This window comes from Dendrobates tinctorius, unplaced genomic scaffold (assembly GCF_039654945.1).
Source record: "Dendrobates tinctorius isolate UK_male_01 unplaced genomic scaffold, ASM3965494v1 ptg000160l, whole genome shotgun sequence".
NCBI classification, from domain to species: domain Eukaryota; kingdom Metazoa; phylum Chordata; class Amphibia; order Anura; family Dendrobatidae; genus Dendrobates; species Dendrobates tinctorius.
This window is the reverse complement of record NW_027361827.1, coordinates 19,591,535-19,614,375: the sequence shown is the minus strand read 5'-3', so window position 1 is coordinate 19,614,375 and position 22,841 is coordinate 19,591,535. Positions and strand designations below refer to the sequence as shown.

Here is a 22,841-nt window from a genome sequence, read left to right as displayed (position 1 = left end):
ATCTGTACAAAAGAAGGAGTCACTGCATTTTGCTTGATAACATTCATTTCTCAGCACAGGCGCATTAATTTCATGGACACTTGCTGGGAAAGGAACTGCAAGAGAACTCTATTTAAGGGAATGGAGCTGTGTTGTATTTTCCTGCAAAGATGGTATGACTGCATCATTGTTCAACACGCATTGTTGATCCTTAATTTTTCAAGTTGGGATGCTGACAGTGTAATGGCATGCTTGTAACATCTACACCCTTACCCATTTCTGCTTCCAGGAAGCCTTAAATCTCTTGGCGCTTAAAATGAGGGAGACGTCACAGTCAGTGTCTCTGGGCAGCGCAGATATTTTCCTGGAAAAAATGCATGTGGAAGTGGGATTTGTGGTTCCACCCAACCAGAATGTTGCTGTCCAGAAGGTGAAATCAGCTTATTGCTGTGGTTTACTGGGAAGCACCACACCATATTTAAACTTCCAGAATATTGCTGGGAATTGCCAGATATTGTTCGTTGATGATTACTTGATCTCTGGTACTATTGGATTCTCGGTTGCTGATTCTGTTGCAGTTAGTGACTCTGCCCATGTCTGTTCTAGTAACCCTCCTATTTTTTACCTTCGCTTGTCTTACTCCGCTATTTACTTACTTCCTTGTATTTGACCTTGGATAAAATCGGGAAATAAAGTCAAACTCAGGGTGAAAGGCATATTTTTGACTTGGCTAATGCTACTCTTGCCTCAGGCTCACTCCTTTAGCCAGCAGCCCCTAAGTGGACACAATGCATTGAACCCAAAAGAAATTACAAATTAACAATGGAGTCTGGGGTTCCTTTGGGATCTCCCAAATGGAGTGGCCATCGCCAAGTCTGTCCAAGGTAGCCTTTTCGAGTTGACGGCCTTTGACAGACTTAATATTCCGGAGTTTGTGGTTAAGCATTTAGATAATAAAATTTAGAGGACATAGCTTCACAAATAAACACAAGGGTAAACCCCGATGCAGGAGACAAGAACGCAGGAAAATTAAGAGAGTGTAGATGTAATGACATTTATTAACTGCATGCTACAAACAGCTAGAGTTGTTAGAAAGAGTAAGTATAGATATTTGAGTATTTTTTCAGTAAATACATAAACTTAAAAAAAAGGATACAGAATACAGAAATTAACCATGCACTACGCAATTAGAAGATAATGGTTTCTTTAATATTCGTCTTCACTTTCCATGTGATAACAGGTCATGATAATATACATGACATTTTGCTGCCCACCCACCCTCTGCATTGCCACAAGTAAAGCTGGTACTGTTGCTTATCAAAATATACAAGACAAGTGATTCTTTTTCATATAAAAGCACTTATACTTTAAATTGTTCCCAAAAAAACATGTTTTACCTAGTTCGAAAAAAAAGTTGTTACAAATATTTACAGCTTTCATGTCAAATGAACATTCTTGGTTTGACGAAAGGGTGTGATAAAGGAAACGGGCAGAACTAAAAATGCCCCTGGTCCATAATCTCTCTATAAATACAGTACTGTAAATAGCCATCTATTGTCCCAGGTTCCTTGAAAATTTGATCACAAAAAACGGAAATTATCTTTTCAACAGGAAAAGTAAAATGAGTTGAAAAGGCCACTTTTCGTTTGTGATTAACATAGTAAAAATGCACACAACCAGTGAATGTCTTAGTAATACCAGGACAGACATCTTTGGTCAGAGCCATGAGGTGACATTCTAAATACAGTACAGAAATGCACTTGTAACTTGTGCTACTGTGGGCTTAAAACCAAAATGTGCAATACACACATGCACGTCTGAAAGAACCAAAGGATCTGGAGAGTAAAAACAACATGTAATTAGCAACACCACAATGTACATAGAATAGGTAATGAAATCTCACCCGTGTCCTTCCATTAAACATGAAGAATGACCTTGACTGCCTCGAAATAAAGACATAGCTGCATATTACTTGTATGGGAATGTAGTGTGACAACCTCAACATGTTTCTAATGCAATACAACACAAGGAAACCTTCTGAGGTCATTCATTGGATGTTTAGATCATTAACAGGCCTTACATTTTGCCCTGGTGATAAACTCTGTAGACTTCAACTTCAAAGACAAGCCAATCTGAAATGGTATTGAGGATCTACGGAAGGACAAACAAAATGTGGATACTTGAAGGCACATAAACTTTGGTCCTTTAAATTCTTGCATCAAGCCCCAAGAAAGTATAAAGATACACAAATCAATTACAATATCTAGATGTGAATCCTTTCAGAACGTTCAAATTAGAATATTACTATCAGCAAAGCATTCTGGGGGGGAAAAAAAGATGGATTTTATGGAAGCGTAATTGTCACATCTAAGCGGATGTATGGTATACAACCCTTGACTGTATATTTCAAATGGAAAGCCAGTGGCCACATTGAGTATATTTATCGCCTTAATATGCAGATCAAAGTTCCATAAACTATTAGAAGCTGCTGTAGTTAATATCTTTTGCAACTACTATCAAATGATCGGATATACAATTGATATACAATACTAAATGAGCAGTAGCTCTAGTTTATTGGTACAGCCCTAAGCAGTGGCCACATATGGAAAAGATTAAGGCAAAAATAGCATTGGAAGTGCAAGAAGCCAAATCTTTCAAACCGACAAAAATTGTTTGATTGTCAATGGTAATTAACAATAAATCAATTCTTGATGACCAGTTTGGATACAGTGGCGACTTACATGGCTGATGTGCAGTACCGTATCCCAAATGAAATGGCAAAACCTTTAATTTCTGTGTGCTCGTTATTAGATAATTGATTGCAAGTTTTCCGCCAGAAAGCGAATATCCAGTGTTGGACACTATACATTCAAAAATATGATGGATATGGATGACAGATAAAGAAGTTTGCATTATTGCGTCTTTGATACTAACACCAAAATAGCAGTCTGGAAGATTATAATCCACGCATTCAGCATTAGCAGCATTGTCCTCACATGTGCTCAGCCCATCACTGCCCATTACATGCCACAAGAATTAGTTATTTATACCAATATTTGGATCTACTTCTAATGTGACCATCTCTCTTTTAATCCAAAGTATTGGAATGCATTAGTTTATCCAGAATGAACATCCTATAGTTTAATAAAATTATCCTTGCATTATTTTCTTCCAAACTGTGAAGTCCTCATCGAGTAATCACTTTTTTATGGGGTTTCGTGTCCATTGGTTCTATTTGGGTAGCAAGGGGATTGTCAGGACTTCGGAAAAAAGGGTCAGCCATTTTCAGACACAGTTCCACTCAAGGGCTCTGTTTGGTATTACCGTTCATCCTTAGTCAAGTAAATTTGGCTTGACTGTAATACAAAGCATGGCCTGGTACAGAAGAGAGCAGACCATTTTTTCTAATCTTGGACAACCTATTTCAAGATTTTCTACAACATAGGAAACAATATAAATGAATGAAGGCACTAGGAAACATGTCAGAATCTTGTACTTAAAATATATTTAAAATGTTATTGTTTGCATTACTTATTGAAAGATATGGGCTTTCCATGTTATGAGTGGATATGGTAAGTCTATTAGGACACCATCTATTACAATCTCTGGTTAATAGTTGAGGTGCTCAACAACCACACACCCAAACCCCAGAATGTGGCACTTGAAAATGGGCTGTCTAAACCAGACAACCGTTGTTTAATAGCTATGTCACATAGGCAAGGTCAACAGGTTTACTAAAAGGGAGTCCGTCAGCCCAAAATGACTGTTCAAACGTAGTCAAAGAGTTACTTAGTCAAAGAGTTACTTACTTGTTTTTTTATCTACTTTGATCCCAGTGTTTCTTTTATTAACAGCTTTGGCATTGCAAGAGCCATAGAAGCAGGGAGATAGAAAAAAAATAAAGTAGGTGGGAATGTACACTGAACTGTTTTGCCACTCCATGGGTACACCGAGAACCTGTGTTTGGTGTGAACAGTCATTTTGTGCTGACAGACTCCCTTTAAAGAAGAACATTCATATCAGGATTACCCATCTGTTACAGGAATTAACACAAGAGGCCTGGAGTATTTAAATATTAAGGCTTATAGTGGATCTACATACATACACAATAAGTGAAGAACATGCCATAAAGGTTAGAACTAACACTTCTCAGCTGAATTTAAAGAGTGCCTATCAGCAGTCTACAGCTGACTTTTTAATTTAACATTTTTTTTTGCCAGTCTCAAACTTTGATCATTTTTCAAAATACCACCTTTTAGCCAAAGCGATCACAATGGTCTTCCAAAAGGACCTGGCTTTCTAGCAGGTCAGGTTCCAACTTCTGGGATGTGGAATCACAGCATGTAAAGCGGGATCCTAGAACATTCTGAGGACCTTCTCATTAGTTATTGCGAGATCTCGCTCTTTGCACTAACCGAGTGTGGTCACATACTCCACTAAGCGGTTTCTGAATGATAACCACTCTAGTGATGCTATCATTTGGGAACAGGTTAGTAAAGTATGTGACAGCGCTGGGTTAATGCAAAGAGAGAGATCTCGTGATAACATGTGAAACCTCACTCTTTGACAGCAGGGGCGGGTGCGAAGGGTTTTGAGATCCCGTTCTGCATGCTGGGATCCCAGAAAACTGAAGTTCAGACCCAAGTTTTGCTAGAAAATCATGACATCTAGGGGGAGCATTAGGAATCCTTGTGACTTTTGCAAACGAGCGATACTTGGAAAAATCACCAGTCTCTTTAAAAAAGGCCATTTGAAGACTGGTGAGAGGTACTTTTTAACCAATTAAGGCTCACTGGATTACATGAAATACTGAACGTTCATGGTCTTACAAAAAAATGCAACTTGAGTTCCAGAATACACATTTTACATCACAATTCAATAAAACACCTTCCACAATTTATGTAGATTAAGAGAAGAGAATGATAGTTCATTAAAACAAACTCACTGCATGCCTTAAGGTATACATGACCTTTCGTAACCAGAAAAAAGTAACACATTTGGCTGCATACTACGGAGAAAAAAAAACACCAAATCAAATATATATATTTTGATATATACATACACACAATGTCACATAAATAATCAAACACCAACTAAGGGAGTTACAGCTTTGTCCCAACAGCGAACCTTTGTCTACAGACCTTCAAAATCAGTGCTACACAAGCATGCTTGCGTGTACAACATTAAACCACAGACGTTATATTACTCCATATAATGTCATGCAATACATTATTTGCAATATATATCTCAGACTAAGTCATGCGTTAATATTTTTGGTAAACTGGTGTGATGAAACAAGCAGATGGGCATGAATCCAGAAGGTCCTTTTCCTTTGCTAAATAGTCTACAAACCATTACAAGGCTAAATCATCTCCTTTGCCACTAAACAAATGCAAATGACAGCTGCCTCCTTCACCGTTGAAATATATCCATCAGGTTCATAGGATGCAAACTTTACATTTCCAATTCAAAGCCAAGGCACTGTGCTAACCCTAGAAGTATGGTTACCTTTCTCCCCCCCAAGAAATAATTATCATTCCTCTGAAAATGAGCATTTCTGATAATGTAACTACTACTAGATCTCTTTTCAGACTTGAATATAATTGTCACCAGTATGTACTGGTGATGTCAAGCAGGAAGAAGGAACATAATAAGCAAGCACTAATTCTCAATTACTGTTCCAAAAAATGATCTTTTCCCCTAAGGAGATGGTCCGGGACTTTTATATTGATGGCCTATCCTGAAGATAGGTCATCAATATCTAAATAGGTTGGGTGGTAACATCTGGGACCCCTGATCAGCTGTTTCCATTGACAGATGTGCTCAGTGGTCTTGGCTCGGTACTGCACATCCACCTCCTATTCAAATCAATAGGGCACAGATGTTTAGTACCTGACCACAGCTACTATTCAGTTGCGCTCTGCAACTGAGCACATCTAGCTGCCTCAAGCACTGGGAACACCTGATCGGCAGCAGGTCCTAAGTGTTGCACCTCCACCAATGTGATATTTATGATTTATCCTAAGGACAGGTCATCAGTATAAAAGTTCCAGACTACCTCATTAACCAACTTCTATACAAAATACATGACCATATAGAAAAAGTTCTTCAACAATAATTGAACTGCAACCCTAATGAAATAATTCCACAAGAATGACCATACAGTCTTTGACATTACAGGGTAAGAACTATAAAATGGTTCTCAATGTCCAATACAATATTTTCCAATACACAAAGCAAACACCATTTACATATAGAAGCACAATAGCTGCTTGTTGCCATAATTAAGCCATATTTTTTCTAGTAGATAATTAATAATGAATAATCATTTAGCTATTTCATAAGGCTGACCACAAAGCCTACATTTTCTTAGTGGCACTGGAAGTTGTTCTGTGGTATGAAAAATTAATTATTGCCTATGGATGTGAAGGGGTGAAAACGGTATGCCAGCAGTAGAAGTAGAATGTTTTATTGCAGTATATGTATAGAATTTAAAGGTAGATACTCCCGGCTACATTGCGCATAATGAAACAGTTCAAATAATAAATTTAATTGCCAAAAATCTTTAAAGTGTCAATTACAATCTGAAAAGAAGAAAGTATTAAAGTGCTAACAAATCAGCATTTGGGTAATTTGAGATGTTATTTTAGAACCATTTGCTTTATCACAACAGAATTTCAATTATTATACGGTCAGGAATAGTTACTAGTGATGAGTGAGCATGCTTGGGAGTTATCATAGTATCTCGGGCGTGCTCGAATATGTTAAAGTCCCTGCGGCTGCATGTTTCGAGGCTGCTAGACAGCCGCAAGACTTGTGATTTCCTGGTAGGCAATCTCCGCATGTGTTGTGGCTGTGTAACAGCCTTAAAACATGCAACTGTGGGGACTGAAACATATTAATCGAGCACGTCTGAGATACTCAGATAACACCCAAGCACGATATCTGAGCACACTTGCTCATCACTAATACTTACCAATATAGGTATTAACCGGTTCTCCTCAACATCTCTGAATAACATATGCTAGTTAAACAGATGTAAGATACAAGAAATGACATATAATATTAATAAAACACTACTAATTGCTGCAATGACATCTTGGAGCACTATCTGATGGATATGTTTCTCCACGAACACCATTTAAATAGATACTAAAGATTTGGGATTCTGAACATATATATTGATGCATACTTATGGGGTAAGGGACGGTTAAGAATCCAATGAACGTCACACAGTGTCCTTAGACCAGCTAAGACCTCACATATTTTTTATATTCTCTATCTTAAAACTGCAATTTCTTGTAAAGCAGCAGCTGACATTCAGCGCCGGTTAGAGATTCTTGAGGATATGTTTGATTTAGATTTTTTTTTGTTTTTTGCATTCATAAATGCACAATCAAGCAAAAGACAGTAGAAATATATCCTGAGATACTCTGAGTGTAGCAACAGTTTCCAGTCTGTGAATCTATCAACCCAGGGGAAAAAAAAAAAGACTGGCGATTACTAGCAATGAAGAGGTTTTTAAACAACCTCAAAATAAAAGTTATTCCCTATCCGATAGGGTATGACTTGCCAATAACTAAGGGTCCAATCCTTTGATCGGGACTTTAGAGCATCGACAACGGGGCATGTGGTGCCTTTGCTTCAATCATGGTCTAGGAGACTAGCAGAGTGCTGCACTTGGCAGTAAATGGAGTGGATGATGCGCATGCGCACCTCTACTTCTTTCAAGAAATAGCTGCAAAGCCCAGTTCCTGGTGTTCTAAAGAGCTAGTCTCGGGATTGCTGAGGTTCCTGGTAGGATCCCAGAGATCAGTAAAATATCCCCTACTTCAAGGATGGAGGGCAACTTTTTTTCGGGGGAATACCTTAGCAATTGACTAGGTGTTGAATCACTTAGGCTAATTTGTGAAAGTTCTCATGCATAAAGTTTTATTACAGCTTCAATTTGTATGGAGCCATAACAGGACTCCCTTAAAAGTTGCATGGTGGTTCACTGTACTTCAGCATCCTACAAAATTAGGAGACACTTTTTTTTTTTCAGTTTACATAAATCGTGGTATGCATCATCAGACTGGTAAGAATTTTTCGATACATATAGTAACTAATCGAGCATTGTACAGTAGGACATGGATAACCTGTCACTCTAAAGTACAGAATTCTACATGGCACCGAATGGCCTACTGCACACAGTCTCGTAGGAAAATTGGTCTAGCAACCAAATGCAGTGCAGCTTTCATTTGTTAATAGTTTAAAAATTAAAGCTGAATTAATTGGATCGCCATTTGCAACGAGGTTGGTTCTTCTAGACCGTATGGGTGGATAACACTAAAATTCTATTCTGCCATTTCTGTTATCATCACAGTATAACCAAGACAAACCATTACATTTTGTGTTATCTAGTGCTACATATCGGTAATACAGTTTTGAGCCTTGTGGATATTTTCACATGTATTTCATAACCGAATATCATACATTTAAAAAAAAATCAAATAAAATACAGCCACACAGAAATTTCAGAATTTCTTGTCAGTCAGTACACAGTGATGCAACATATTCATTATTTTTGCATATGTGCAGTTTTCCAGCCAGTCATTTACATTGGGTTTTTTTCCCCATAATGTAAAAATAAAAACAGAAGCGAAGAGTATCTAGAAACATAAGGTTTTTCCTGCAGATTTGTGATATAAAACGGAACATTTAAAAGCCTCAGAGCTTACAAAAGAAGATAGTAGACAGACATTCACTAAAAATTTTCTATTACTTCTCAGCACTCAAAATGTTTTGGAGATAGATCGTAATACCCAACGTGTGGCCAACTCGGAGTACTCCATCACCCCAGAAAACCTAATTTATGACACTGCAAACAAGTATTTTTTAACATTCATGCAGTCCACCTCATTGTAAATGATTTTCAATGCTTTTATCATCTTTTTCTATTTTCATCACCTGGTTTCTAAGGCTAAATGCAATTGAAACTGTTTAATGCTTGAGGAACAGAAAATAAAACTCACACGGAACACAAGAAACTAGAAAAATTTAAGGGGAAAAAAAACAAAAACTGTCACCAAACCCACAATACATTTTTCAAAAGATACATCAAAAATAACCTACCCTATTTTTCATTATAAGCACATAATAAGGCACATAATAAGTAAATTACGGTAAGTACACAGTAATTCTGATGCAAGGATTTTAGCTATTATAGTGGTACAAAAAACCCTTGAGGTTTAAGTCTTGTTGAACACATTACCAAAAATAATTTCTTAAAAATCTGCAAAAACCAAATAATAGACCTGAATAATTATTTGAGAGACTGTAAACTTTTTTCTTTAAGAAAAGAAACAGTTTGTGATTTAATTAACGGTGAACTTTTACAATTTGTTCCAAAATAAGCACGCTGCACAACACATCTCAATAAGTAGCCTATCGCTTTACAATACAGACTGCTTTGGAACAGTCGCAGCTCCATTTTTCAAGTAACATTCAATTTTTTTTTTTTAACCATCTCCCAAAAGCTGTAGAGCGTATGAAGGAACAAAAATGTCTCAAACACGCAAGATTTAATTAGGAATAAAGTATATTAAATAAATGATTAAAATATACATTTAAAAGAAAAAAATTGTGGGCAAAATTACTAATAAAATAAATTTGGTCCACCGTAATCTGTTATTGAAAAATATGGCCATATCACCAGTATGTAACCAAATATTTGCCAGAGATATGTCCACAAAAAAAAAGGGAAAAAAAAATCACATTCTCTTCGCTTTCAACATTCTCTAGTCATAAATATAAAATAAGGACCTGAATTCCTGCAAATTAAAATTCCAAATAAATAAAGAATAAGAAAAAAAGAGTTGAGATTTGTCATAGAACTATATCAAAACCTTTATGATTGTCAGAAAAATGTTGTGTAAGGATTATTTGGAACAAAGATAAAATGAACACCGGGGATATACAATAAAAAAACAAAACTCTAATATTTCTAGATTTTGCTAGAAAATGCAGAATTTGTAAATTTCACCACTATCAAGCACGGAGCTTTAGAATGATTCTGCATTTTCTCAGTCTGTTTATAAGAAGGCATCTGATGTGTTCCTTCTTCTCATTGAGATCCAACGTTACAAACGAGGCAAGGCTGGTCTTACAATATTCAGTCTTTTTGTCTGAGGACTTTTGCCAAAATCGTGGTCCAGTCTTTACAAGGAAATAACGAAGAGGGAGGAAAATTGATAGCAGACAAAACTTAGATCATCGATTTGGAGAAGGAAACTCTCAGATGGTGGTTATCTCCCAAATCATGGTTGTGCAGATCTATTAGGGCTGTTATAGCTTCCTCCACTGACCCAAGCTGGATAAGCGCCATTTTTCGGTCTTTCCTAAGAAAATATAAAGCAAAGTCTTGACAATCTATACATTTTCTGTACATAAAGATTACGATTACATGTAGGTAGTAGCAGTTTTATCTTCCATACAGTGGCTTGCGAAAATTTTTTCCCACCTTGGCATATTTTGCATTTTGCTACCTCACAATCTGGAATTTTTGTTTTTTTGAGGGTTTCCATCAGTTCATGTAAAGAACATGGAAAAATATTCAGAATTGAGAGTCCTCAGTGGTTGATACCTTTTAATGGCTAACTGAAAAGATGGTAACACACTGCAAGCTTTCGAGACTACTCAGGTCTCTTCATCAGGCATAGACTAATACAAAATCTGAAGAGTCACATATTTATGCACAATACAGCACAGAAAAAATGCAATAGATGAGACAAGTGACGTGAAGCAGAATTACGATTATGGGAGAGGGAGAAACATAAATATTGGACCAGTTCATAGATAAGGAGTCCAGATGTTTTATTGTCCTCTGTTAGCCATTAAAAGGTATCAACCACTGAGGACTCTCAATTCTGAATATTTTTCTATCTACTGGCTAACACGGTGCAAATATATACATCTTTCCTGTAAAGAACATGAACATTTGGTTTTCTTGTTATTAAGAAGGAAAACAACAAGTAGGACAAAATAACTGAATATTTTAGTGTGCATAACTATTCACCTCCCTAAAGTCAGAACTTTGTAGAGCCTCCTTTTCCTGCAATCACAGCTGAAATTTGCTATGGATAAGTCTCTATGAGCTTTCCACATCTTACCACTGGGATTTTTGCCCATTCCTCATGGCAAAAGTGCCCCAGCTCCTTCAAGTTAGATGGTTTCCTCTAGTGAACAGCAATCTTCAAGTCTCACCACAGATTTCCAATTGGATTAAGGTCTGGGCTTTGACTAGGCCACTCCAAAAGATTTACACATTTTCCCTTAAACCACTTGAGTGTTGCTTTTGAAGTATGCTTTGGGTCATTGTCTTGTTGTAAGGTGAACCTTAGTCCCAGTCTCAAATCACTGTTAGATTGAAACAGGTTTTGCTCAAGAATATCCCTGTATTTTACAACATCCATCTTCCCCTCAACTCGGACCATTTTCCCTATCCCTGCTGCTGAAAAACATCTCCACGGCATGATGAAGCCAACGACATGTTTGCAGCTGCTTCAGGTTTACCTTTGGTCTCTGTGATGCCTCGCTGATAAATGCCCCCCTTGCCCGAGCTGAGAGTTTTGGTGGGTAGCCCTCTCTTAGCAGGTTTGCTGTGGAATCAAGTTCTTTTCATTTAATGATAATGAATTTGATGGTGCTTCGGGGATCAGAGATTGTGATTTTTTTTTTTTTTTTTTATAACCCAACTCTGACTTAGTGGTGTTTTGTTAGTGGTGCCTCTTGCTTAACCCCTTCATGACCAGAGGTATTTTCGTTTTTGCATTTTCATTTTTTGCTCCCCTTCTTTCCATAGCTATAACTTTTTTATTTTTGGGTCAAAATGGCCATGTGAGGGTGTGTTTTTTGCGGCACAAGTTGTACTTTTGAACAAGACCATTGGTTTTAACATATTGTACACTGGAAAATGGGAAAAAAAATCCAAGTGCAGTGAAATTGCAGAAAAAAGTGCAATTTCACAATTGTTTTTTGTTTTGCCTTTTCACTACACTGTGAGCAGAATTATTAGGCAAATGAGTATTTTGATCACATCATCCTTTTTACACATGTTGTCCTACTGCAAGCTGTATAGGCTTGAAAGCCAACTGCCAATTATGTAAATCAGGTGATTTGCATCTCTGTAATGAGGAGGGGTGTGGTCTAATGACATTCACACCCTATATAAGGTGTGCTTAATTATTAGGCAACTTCCTTTCCTTTCGCAAAATGGGTCAGAAGAAAGATTTGACGGACTCTGAAAAGTAAAAAATTGTGAGATGTCTTGCAGAGAGATGCAGCAGTCTTGAAATTGCCAAACTTGTGAAGCGTGATCACTGAACAATCAAGCGTTTCATGGCAAATAGCCAACAGGGTCGCAAGAAGCGTGCTGATAAAAAAAAGGCGCAAAATAACTGTCCATGAATTGAGGAAAATCAAGCATCAAGCTGCCAAGATGCCATTTGCCACCAGTTTTGCCATATTTCAGAGCTGCAACGTTACTGGAGTATCAAAAAGCACAACGTGTGCCACACTCAGGGACATGGCCAAGGTAAGGAAAGCTGAAAAACGTCCACCTTTGAACAAGAAACATAAGATAAAACGTCAAGACTGGGCCAAAAAATATCTTAAGACTGATTTTTCTAAGGTTTTATGAACTGATGAAATAAGAATGACTCTTGATGGGCCAGATGGATGGGCCCGAGGCTGGATCAGTAAAGGGCAGAGAGCTCCACTCTGACTCAGATGCCAGCAAGGTGGAGGTGGGGTACTGGTATGGGCTGGTATCATCAAAGATGAACTTGTGGGACCTTTTCGGGTTGAGGATGGAGTGAAGCTCAACTCCCAGACCTACTGCCAGTTTCTGGAAGACAACTTCTTCAAGCAGTGGTACAGGAAGAAGTCGGTATCGTTCAAGAAAAACATGATTTTCATGCAGGACAATGCTCCATCACATGCATCCAAATACTCCACAGCGTGGCTGGCCAGTAAAGGTCTAAAAGAAGAAAAAAAAATGACATGGCCCCCTTGTTCACCTGATCTGAACCCCATAGAGAACCTGTGGTCCCTCATAAAATGTGAGATCTACAGGGAGGGAAACCAGTACACCTCTCAGAACAGTGTCTGGGAGGCTGTGGTGGCTGCTGCACGCAGTGTTGATCGTAAACAGATCAAGCAACTGACAGAATCTATGGATGGAAGGCTTTTGAGTGTCATCGTAAAGAAAGGTGGCTATATAGGTCACTGATTTTTTTTTTTTTGAATGTCAGAAATGTTTATTTCTAAATTTTGTGCTGTTATATTGGTTTACCTGGTGAAAATAAACAAGTGAGATGGGTATATATTTGGTTTTTATTAAGTTGCCTAATAATTCTGCACAGTAATAGTTACCTGAAAAAAACAGATATCCTCCTAAGATAGCCAAATCTAAAAAAAAAAAACACTCCAACTTCCAAAAATATTAAGCTTTGATATTTATGAGTCTTTTGGGTTGATTGAGAACATAGTTGTTGTTCAATAATAAAAAGAATCCTCTCAAATACAACTTGCCTAATAATTCTGCACGCAGGGTATGTGCACTACATGCTAAAACTGACCGGCCATTATGATTCTCCAGGTCATTACGAGTTCATAGACACCAAAGAGGTGTAGGTTCTTTTTTATCTAAGTGGTAAAAAAAATTCCAAAGTTTATTTAAAAAAATGCGCCATATTCCGATACCCGTAGCGTCTCCATTTTTCATGATCTCGGGTTGAGTGAGGGCTTTTTTTGTGCATGCCAAGCTAACGTTTTTAATGATACCATTTTGGTGATGATATGATGTTTTGATCGCCCGTTATTGCATTTTAATGCAATGTTGCGGCGACTAAAAAACGTAATTCTGGCGTTTTGAATTTTTTTTCTTGTTACGCCGTTTAGCAATCGGGTTAATTTTTTTTCATATTGATAGATCAGGCAATTCTAAACACTGCGATACCAAATATGTGTATTTTTTTTTTTTTTATTGTTTTATTTTGAATGGGGCGAAAGGGGGATGATTTGAATTTTTATATTTTTTTTATCTTTTTAATATTTTTAAAGCTTTTTTTTACGTTTGGCATTCTTCAATAGTCTCCATGGGAGGCTAGAAGCTGCCATAACCCAATTGGCTCTGCTACATACAGGTGATGATCAGATCGCCATCTGACATTGACAATCATAGAGGTCTGCAGGAGACCTCTGGTTGTCATGCCAACCCATCAGTGACCTGCTATCACGTGACAGGGGTCAACGATGGGCGGGATTTCTGGTGGGCTTGCCAGAAGCGTGAGTTAAATGCCGCTGTCAGAGTTTGACAGCGGCATTTAACGGGTTAACTGCCGCAGGTGGATCACGATTCCACACGTGGCTGTTAGAGGCACATGTCAGCTGTTCAACTAACTAATTGGCAATCAAAATATTTGACACTCATTATCTGTGTAATGGAGAAGCAAAATTAAAATAAAAAACATTTTATTCTGCTCTGCAGCCATTATTACATCCTGTGTACTGTTCACCATGACAAAAATTGATGCTCTCTTTATGTGGGTAAAAAAGCAATACTTATTTTATAAACAAGCAACTTTACACAACATATTAAAAATCCCTCCAAGAACTAGGTAAATTACAATGCTCTAGTAATCTAGACAAGTGCATCAAAGGTGCCCGGTTTCTTCAGCAAGGAGCGCGCGCTTGTATGCGCTAGGTTTTAGAGCTTGATAACACTGCTCTGAAGTAGGACACACTGCTGGATCTGGTTAGCTTTCATCTCCAAGCACTTCTCTCATGTTACAGAGGTGCTGTTGCCTTTGCTTGTAGCATGGGAAAGCACACAGTTCGGACCATGCTGCTGGTATGTGCAACAGGGCAGATAAAGTATGCCTGCACAGGAGCTGAGGGAGAAGTAAGGAGGACGTCATTGTATGAAGATGGGAGGCGCCGGACCGCGACACCCATCGGACCGGACCAGACCCCAGGGTGAGTATAATCTAACTCGTTTTTCTTATCTTTCAGGTTACATCGAGGGCTTATCTATGTATCACCCGCCAGGGCAGTGGGGTTACTCGGTACCGGGCCGGTGTCTCAGAGGAAGGTGTCACAGTGGCGGTGACCCGGTCCATGGCCCTGGGCGTCCATGCAAAAGGGATTCAACACCATATCCCCACTGGAGATCATCCACCCATTAAAGAAAGGTACCGGCCTATACCCCCAACACAATATCAATGTGCCAAAAGTATGTTGCGGGAAATGAAGGAAGCTAGGGTGATCAGAGATAGTTGTAGCCCATGGGCAGCTCCAATAGTCTTTGTGAAAAAGAAAGATGGTACCATGAGAATGTGTGTTGATTACAGAAAAATTTACAGCATTACACATAAGGATGCCTACCCATTACCCAGAATTGAAGAGTCATTAGCTGCACTTAAAACTGCTAACAGTTTTTCCACCTTAGATCTCACTATTGGCAAGTTCCAGTGGCAGAGGCAGACAAGGAGAAAACAGCGTTTACCACACCAATGGGTCTCTGCGAGATCAACTACATGCCGTTCGGGCTCTGCACCGCCCCAGGGACATTTCAACGGCTAATGGAGTGCTGTCTTGGACACAAGAACCTCGAGACGGTTCTGTTGTACCTTGATGATGTCATTGTTTTCTCCAAGACTTATGAAGACCATCTGGAGCACATCGCTGAGGTGTTTGAAGCCTTGTCCAACTTTGGCCTGAAAGTGAAGCCATCCAAATGCCACCTCCTGAAGCCCAAGGTACAGTACCTCGGTCATGTTGTGAGTGCAGAAGGTGTGGCACCAGATCCTGACAAAGTCACTGTCATCCGGGACTGGCAGAAGCCCAGCAACCTCCATGAGGTACGTCAATTCCTCAGGTTGGTAGGCTACTACCGAAGGTTCATCAAAGGCTTCACTGAGATTAGCCACACCTATGCAAAATCTTCTGGTGGGCCAGCCCAAGAAAGCCAGGAAGAAGAGTCCTGCATTTGAATGGAATGAGGAACTGGAGAGGTCCTTCACTCGACTGAAAATGGCTCACACAGGAGATGAAGTTCTGGCCTACCCAGCTTATGACCGACCATTTGTTCTGTATACTGATGCCAGCAACGTGGGACTGGGAGCAGTACTGTCACAGGTACAGAATGGCAAAGAAACAGTGATCTCCTACGCCAGCAGGAAGCTTTGTCTCACTGAAAGGAACCCTGACAACTACAGTTCCTTCAAACTGGAGTTCCTCGCCATAGTCTGGGCTGTGACTGAACGATTCAAGCATTACCTAGCTTCAGCCAAGTTAACCATCTTCACGGACAACAACCCGCTGACTCACTTGGAAACTGCAAAACTAGGTGCACTGGAACAGCGATGGATGGCCCGGCTGTCTAACTATGAATTTACCATCAAGTACCGAGCTGGGCACAAGAATGCCAATGCTGATGCGCTGTCCAGGATGCCCAATCTGCCAGATGGGGGAGAAGACCCTGAGGCACTCGAAGAAATAGAGTTACCTGCCTTCCTCAGGCCATTTGCGGCCCAACATGCCCAAGGAGAAACAGACGATCTATAGTGAAAGAGGCCACCCTAAATCCATTGCCTCATCATGACTGGGCAGAAACGCAGGATAGCGACCTCGCAGTCCTCCTGGTAAAGAGCTACTGTCACTAGCTGACTCATGCCCAGGTCCAGATGCTCCTGAAGAAACCCAGCAGTTGTGGAAGGAAAGAGGCAGGCTGTTCATCTATGAGGGAAAGCTGTGTCAGAGGAGTATCAATGTCCGCACTCATGAGCTGGTCTGGCAGGTGGTATTCCCAAAGAGGGAGGCATCGATGGCCTTGGAAGCGTACCACAATGTAGCAGGACACTTTGGATGGAAGAAGTTGGAGGCCTTGCTCCAGGAGAGATTCTACTGGGCTGGTATGAGGAAGGCCATTCAAAATTGGTGCCGGGAGTGTGGACAATGTAACCTGCGCAGAAAGGACCGTAACAGCCAGCGAGCCCCTTTGCAGCCCATAACAACTAAACAGCCACTCGATTTGGTAGCCCTGGACCATGTGAAGCTGGTCCCAAGCTGTTCAGGCTACATTTATGCTCTTACCATCGTTGACCACTACTCGAGATTCCTGGTAGTCGTGCCTGTCAAGGATTAAACAGCCAGGACAGCAGCCAGAGCATTCCAACAGCACTTTTGTCGACCACACGGATATCCCGAGCGAGCGCTTACAGATCAAGGTCCAGCTTTTGAGACAGAAGTGTTCCAGGAATTCTGTAACTTGTACAGTTGCAAGAAGTTCAGGACAACACCATACCATCCACAGACCAATGGCATGTGTGAAAAGATGAATCAGGTGGTGATCGATCTGCTGAAGACCTTGCCTTTGGAAAAGAGGAATCTGTGGCCAGAGAAGTTGCCGGATCTGGTAGACCTCTACAATCACATTCCTGTGAATTCCACCAACTGCACTCCAGCCTACCTAATGAGAGAGCGGCCTGGCAAGTTGCCTATTGATTTGGATATGGGAGTCCTTACACCTGAGGTGACATCACCAGATGCTGACTGGGATACAGAGTGGCAGCAGCAATACCGAAGAGTACAAGAGTGCGTAGAAAAGAGTCTAGCTCAGGCGAGACAAAAACAGGAAAAGAACTACAATCAACATGCACCTGCAGTTCCCTTGTCACCAGGAGAACAGGTCCTAAAGAGGAAAAGGAGGATGCATAAATTGGATGACCAATGGGAAGATGAACCCTACACCGTCCTACCATCAAACTTTGACAATACCAAAGTGTGCCTTATCAGTAAGGATGGAGGAGAAACCTCATCAGCAGTGTCGAGGGATCACCTGATACTGTGCCCTGACCAACTAAAGGACAGGATGGAAGAGCAAAACAACCTTCAGCCCAGCGAGGAAGAAGAAGAAAAGGTCAGTACTGTACTTGGAGAATTCCCTGCAAATTGGACTAGAGCAAATCAGGCCATAGTGGTGCCAGTTTTGACCTTTCCCCAACTGGTAGTGCAAGAAGAAGTGACTCAAGACCACCCTGAAAACCAGCAAGTACAGGCAGCAGATGCCACACCAGCAGTGGAGCAAGAGACTCCTAGCCCTGCCAGTGGTGAATCTATCATGCCCACAGTGAGTAGAAGTGGTCCTAGGAAATCTAGTATCCCAGTGCTACGCAGAACCACCAGTAGTGTAGCCAGTACAGCACGCACTACACCAGTAGTAGTTAACACAAGGCATCCAGTAAGGTCCCCAACACCACCAGTGCTACGTAGGTCTGTCCGTAGTACCCAAGGTATACCACCCATAAGGTTTCGTATATAAATAAGTTATGTAAATGGTAAAATGTAAATAAGCAAAATAAGAATCTTTTGAGCAATCTCAGTTTGTTTTTGATGGACATTTGGGCCACAGGACTATGTGTGGCCAAAACTCTACTTGTACATAGTTTACCAACTACTCAGGAATTGGACCATGGACATTGACGCATGGACTAATCGTCACAAGGACTATTTTTGAGCTATGGTTTTTGTAATTTTCCATTTTTGAAATCTTGTAACAGTTACAATTGTTCATTTGTTTATATGTTTGCATGTTTCTCTCAGTCCAGGAGTACTGAATTGCACTAGGGGGGAATGTGGTGCCCCCATGAGTCCGGTCGCCACAGTGGTATTACCTTCCTCCTAGGGAGTGTGATGTCATGCTTGGAAGCAATGAAGGGTCTTTCTTTCAGGTAAATCTAGCACACAGCACAGTTCCCACTCCAGGCCAGCAGAGGGAGCTCTGAATCAAACTGCTGAGGAGCTGCTCTCTGTGGCCAGGAAAGGGAAGTTAGTAGAGTTCGTGTGGAGAAGGTGAAGTGTGTGGACGCGGGAGAGAGGTGCTGGAGGATTGAGCAGTATTCAGGCTCACTTCTAGCTGAAGCGAATCGTCCGGAGTCCGGTATCCAAGGTTGTATGGATGCTGATGGTCCTGCAGCAGAAACCAGAGGAACGAGAAGCTGTAAATGCTCTGTTCCCAACTAAGACTCGGAGGCACAGCAGTAACGTGTGTGAGCCAGAAAAAGGAGGCTATGGCTGCCTGCCATACGAGGGGGAGTTCTCAAAGAGAGCAAGCAAGAGGAACTTCAGTGTAACTCAGAACTGCAAGTGCCTCAGATAAGCACTAGAACGGAGACTACACAACCCATCTGCATAGAGAGATTCCTAAGTTGCTTCCAGGCTGATTAACTCCTGTTCCATCTGTAATCTGGATCCTGGACTGCACTTACAAAGCAAAGTAAAGGAAACTGCACCCTACTGTGTCATTGCCTTCTTCCTGCAACCCCCTTCAGCACTGCTACATCTCTGTGCCTAACCACTACACCCTCTTCCTCAACACCTATTACTACTGCCCTGGGAGTACAGCTCTACCTGTGGGGAGCTATTACATCTTGCTGCCTTATACCATCTGTCCCAGAGGGTCTGCCTGCAGCGTCGGCTTAAGCCCTTCATTGCCGAGCACCACAGGTGGCGTCACGTATCTTCCACCTATAAACTTTATTCAGCCACGCTTCACCCCTTTTGCATGGACGCCCAGGGCCATGGACCGGGTCACCGCCACTGTGACACATCCCTCTGAGACACCGGCCCGGTACCGCGTAACACCACTGCCCTGGCAGGCGATCCATTTTCAGCATTACAGAATGCTGTAGGATAAGCCCCTGATGGTGGTGGCAGCAGCTCAGAGCAAAAATGGGGTGACAGATTCCCTTTAAAAGCATAATAAAAAGGGTTCTCTTAAAAAGAGATTAATGTATGTCTGTGTACTAACAAGAACTTGAAAGAACATTCTGTACTTGCGATATCAGATGTAATTTTGATGACACAACATAACATTCCTAAACAATAAATTAAGCAGTTCAGAAGCAAACAGACACAGGCAGAATTAATTTAATAAACCTGTAAAGTGTCTTTTAGATCAGGTCACGTTGTACACTGTATACTGATAGGATTAAAAGGAGGCAAAATAAAATGATTATTGCACATAGTTCTGTACTGATACTCACTGGAAGAATTTAAAGGCCTTGACTGAACATCCAGTACTTGCAAACAATCTTTTAAGGTCATCGTCAGAAACTGAAGGCCTTTCGAAAATAAAGAAAGTGAAGCATACAACAGTTATGAAAGAATTGCACTGACGATCCTTGGTAATGTACTACCATATACAAAGGTTTATTTTTACTTTTCACAGTGAGAAGTCAATGATAATATTAGTTTAGCATTTTCCATCTATAAATCTATTTTATACACTGTCTCAAGGATGCTATAAAAGACAATTTTCATTATTGTTCAATAATCGTATCTATGACACCGTCAACCAAATGCAATATACACGCGTGGTTAAGATTGTTGGTACCCCTCGTTTAATGACAGAAAAGCCCACAATGGTCACAGAAATAGCTTGAATCTGACAAACGTAACAATAAATTAAAAAAATCTATGAAAATGAATAACTGAAAGTCAGACATTGCTTTTCAACCATGCTTCCAGAGAATTTAAAAAAAAAAAAAAAAAAACTCGTGAAATGGACAAGGACAGGGTCTCAAAGCATAAATCGACAATTAGATTCAAGAACCTTTTACTTCCTATTCCTCTACATTTTGTCTCAGCTGGACATAATGTGTCCCAACTTAGGTTCCAAGTAATTGAACATGTGTCCCCGTCTCGCAGTGGAGGTAATCGTGTGTCAATGTTTAAACGCAGAGGCCTTCTGGATCCATGAACTCAATACTCTCACACCCAGGGGCCTCAACAGGGATTAGGACTTACAAACATTTATTTAAAAGGGTCTCTCCCATTGTCCAGATATCCCCGGACTACTATCTTGTACAATATATTTTTTATTTGTAATTCTGTAAAAATTTCAGGGGTGATCCCAAGATGATCTGTCTAAGCATCTATATATTTGACATATACTGCAGTTTTTATAATATTTGTTCATCAGTTGTTTGCATTTTTCACTTCATGGACTTGAATACTAATGTATTGTCTCTTTTTGAAATTATGCTGTGCACATTCCGTGCCTTTCTGACACAGATCACTCCACTGCCATCTCTCTGTCTGTGCCGCATTCACTATTGTGCCATCCTGTTACACCCGAGTGGATCCTTCCCCGTTCAGAACCACCCCGTGGAACGCAGTATCCAGGCACTTCTGGTCTATGGAATGCACAAGACAGGAACTTCCTGTCTTTGACACGCAAAATGTCACTTCCGGCGCTCGCCCGACACAGCCCTCAGAGTACACACGCGACTTTACTATATATAGGAGCTTTTTACCCACGCCCTCCACTCCGTGACTTGCGGTGGATATCGCGTCCTGAGGAACTCTGTGCCACTTTATCTCTGGTAAGCTCCCTTTAATGCGCTTTTATAGTTTCTTTTGCGCTGTTCACGCTCTTGTTATATGTAAATTCTCCATAGACCCTCCATGTGAGGAGACCGGCGTACCATTACCATATCTGCCCTATTGGTAGGTGTTATCTCCTATTTAGACCGGTTTTCATATTTCTTGTGCGATGTTCCCATCGTCACTTTGTCAGTTCACTCTCTCCCCACAGCCTACCACCACTAAGCTTGTGCCTATTGCACATTCCAGCGCTATATCTTTTAGGTAGGTCATTTTTGTTCTCCATATATGTCCCTCTATCACTGCACTCAGGGATACATATTTCTGTGATTTTGTTGTTTGAGATCTTTTGATGGATCAATCCACTGGGTTTTCCCTATGCTCTTTTGAGACCCTTTATATATTATATGCGATTCTCCAGGATGTGCATTTTTCTCTTTACTGTTCATTTGTATATACTTTCGTTTTGTATTTTGTTTATTTTCATTGTTACACTGTAAATATTTTTATTTGTAGCACACTGATGAAGGTCTTGACAGACTGAAACGGTTGTGATGTGACTACTGTATGTATTGCACATTAAAATCTTTCACTGCATAAATAAGTGTGCCCGGTCTTCTATACCAGATTCCCACTTAAGTCTGATAATAATGACCTATTTTGAGGTTAGGTCAACAATATAAAAGTAGTGGACAGAGCCTTTAAATATGATATTCATATTTTATACATACGGTATATTCGACAGGTGCAGGGTTGCTGAAGGTGGAAATATATTCTGGAAGTTCTTTGAGCCCGGTTTTTTGAAGCGATGTAGTGGGCTGTTGGTATAGTCCTTAGTCAGGCCTTGGTCTTCATGGCCTTCACGAGGAAGCTGAACAGATTGGTGCTTTGACAAGGTAATTCTTAGAACCCTTCCATGAAGTCTCTGCCCATTTAGATGACTCATAGCTAAATAGGCAAAACCATAAAAAAAGTATCATAATTAATATCTTTCAGCAATTATTACAAAAATGTATGGTTTGTACTTGTGTACAGCACACATGAACAATCTAGTCATCACAATTCATGTAAATCTGAAAAAAATGGTGGACTAGTAGTCAACATTTGTATAAGGCCGGAATCACACTACTGTAGAATACGGCTGAGTGCTATGCGAGAAAACATCGCATAGCACTCATCCCAGTGTTAATCTATGGGGCAGTTCAAATCAGCTTTTATTTTCTCAGGTGTATTCAACGTACGTGTAAAATCGCCGACATTACATAGGTGAAGTAAGTTCATTGGCTTTGAACTCGCAGGACCTTTCTGACAGCACCACAAGCAGGAGAACTTTCTCACGCTAGCGGTGCCCTCAGATAGGTAATAGGATTTCAAATAGATACACTGAGCACTCAGTGCTCAGTGTCTGCTGGATTACAAGCTGTATTGTCGCA

The 22,841-nt window shown here is 40.3% G+C and overlaps 1 protein-coding gene across 5 annotated transcripts in view; it reads right to left on the bottom strand.

Annotated features, from left to right (window-relative positions):
- Positions 1-1,019: 1,019 nt before the first annotated feature.
- Positions 1,020-22,841, bottom strand: part of PTBP3 (polypyrimidine tract binding protein 3) — a 242,861-nt gene continuing 221,039 nt past the window's right edge. For all 5 annotated transcript variants that reach the window (XM_073549696.1, XM_073549699.1, XM_073549695.1 and 2 more), the window contains 3 exons: positions 22,140-22,356; positions 20,067-20,144; positions 1,020-10,358 (listed from right to left, as the gene is read on the bottom strand). In XM_073549696.1, the coding sequence (XP_073405797.1) occupies positions 10,226-10,358; positions 20,067-20,144; positions 22,140-22,356 (428 nt within the window). In that variant the 3' untranslated portion in view covers positions 1,020-10,225. The remainder of the gene's footprint in view (positions 10,359-20,066; positions 20,145-22,139; positions 22,357-22,841) is intronic.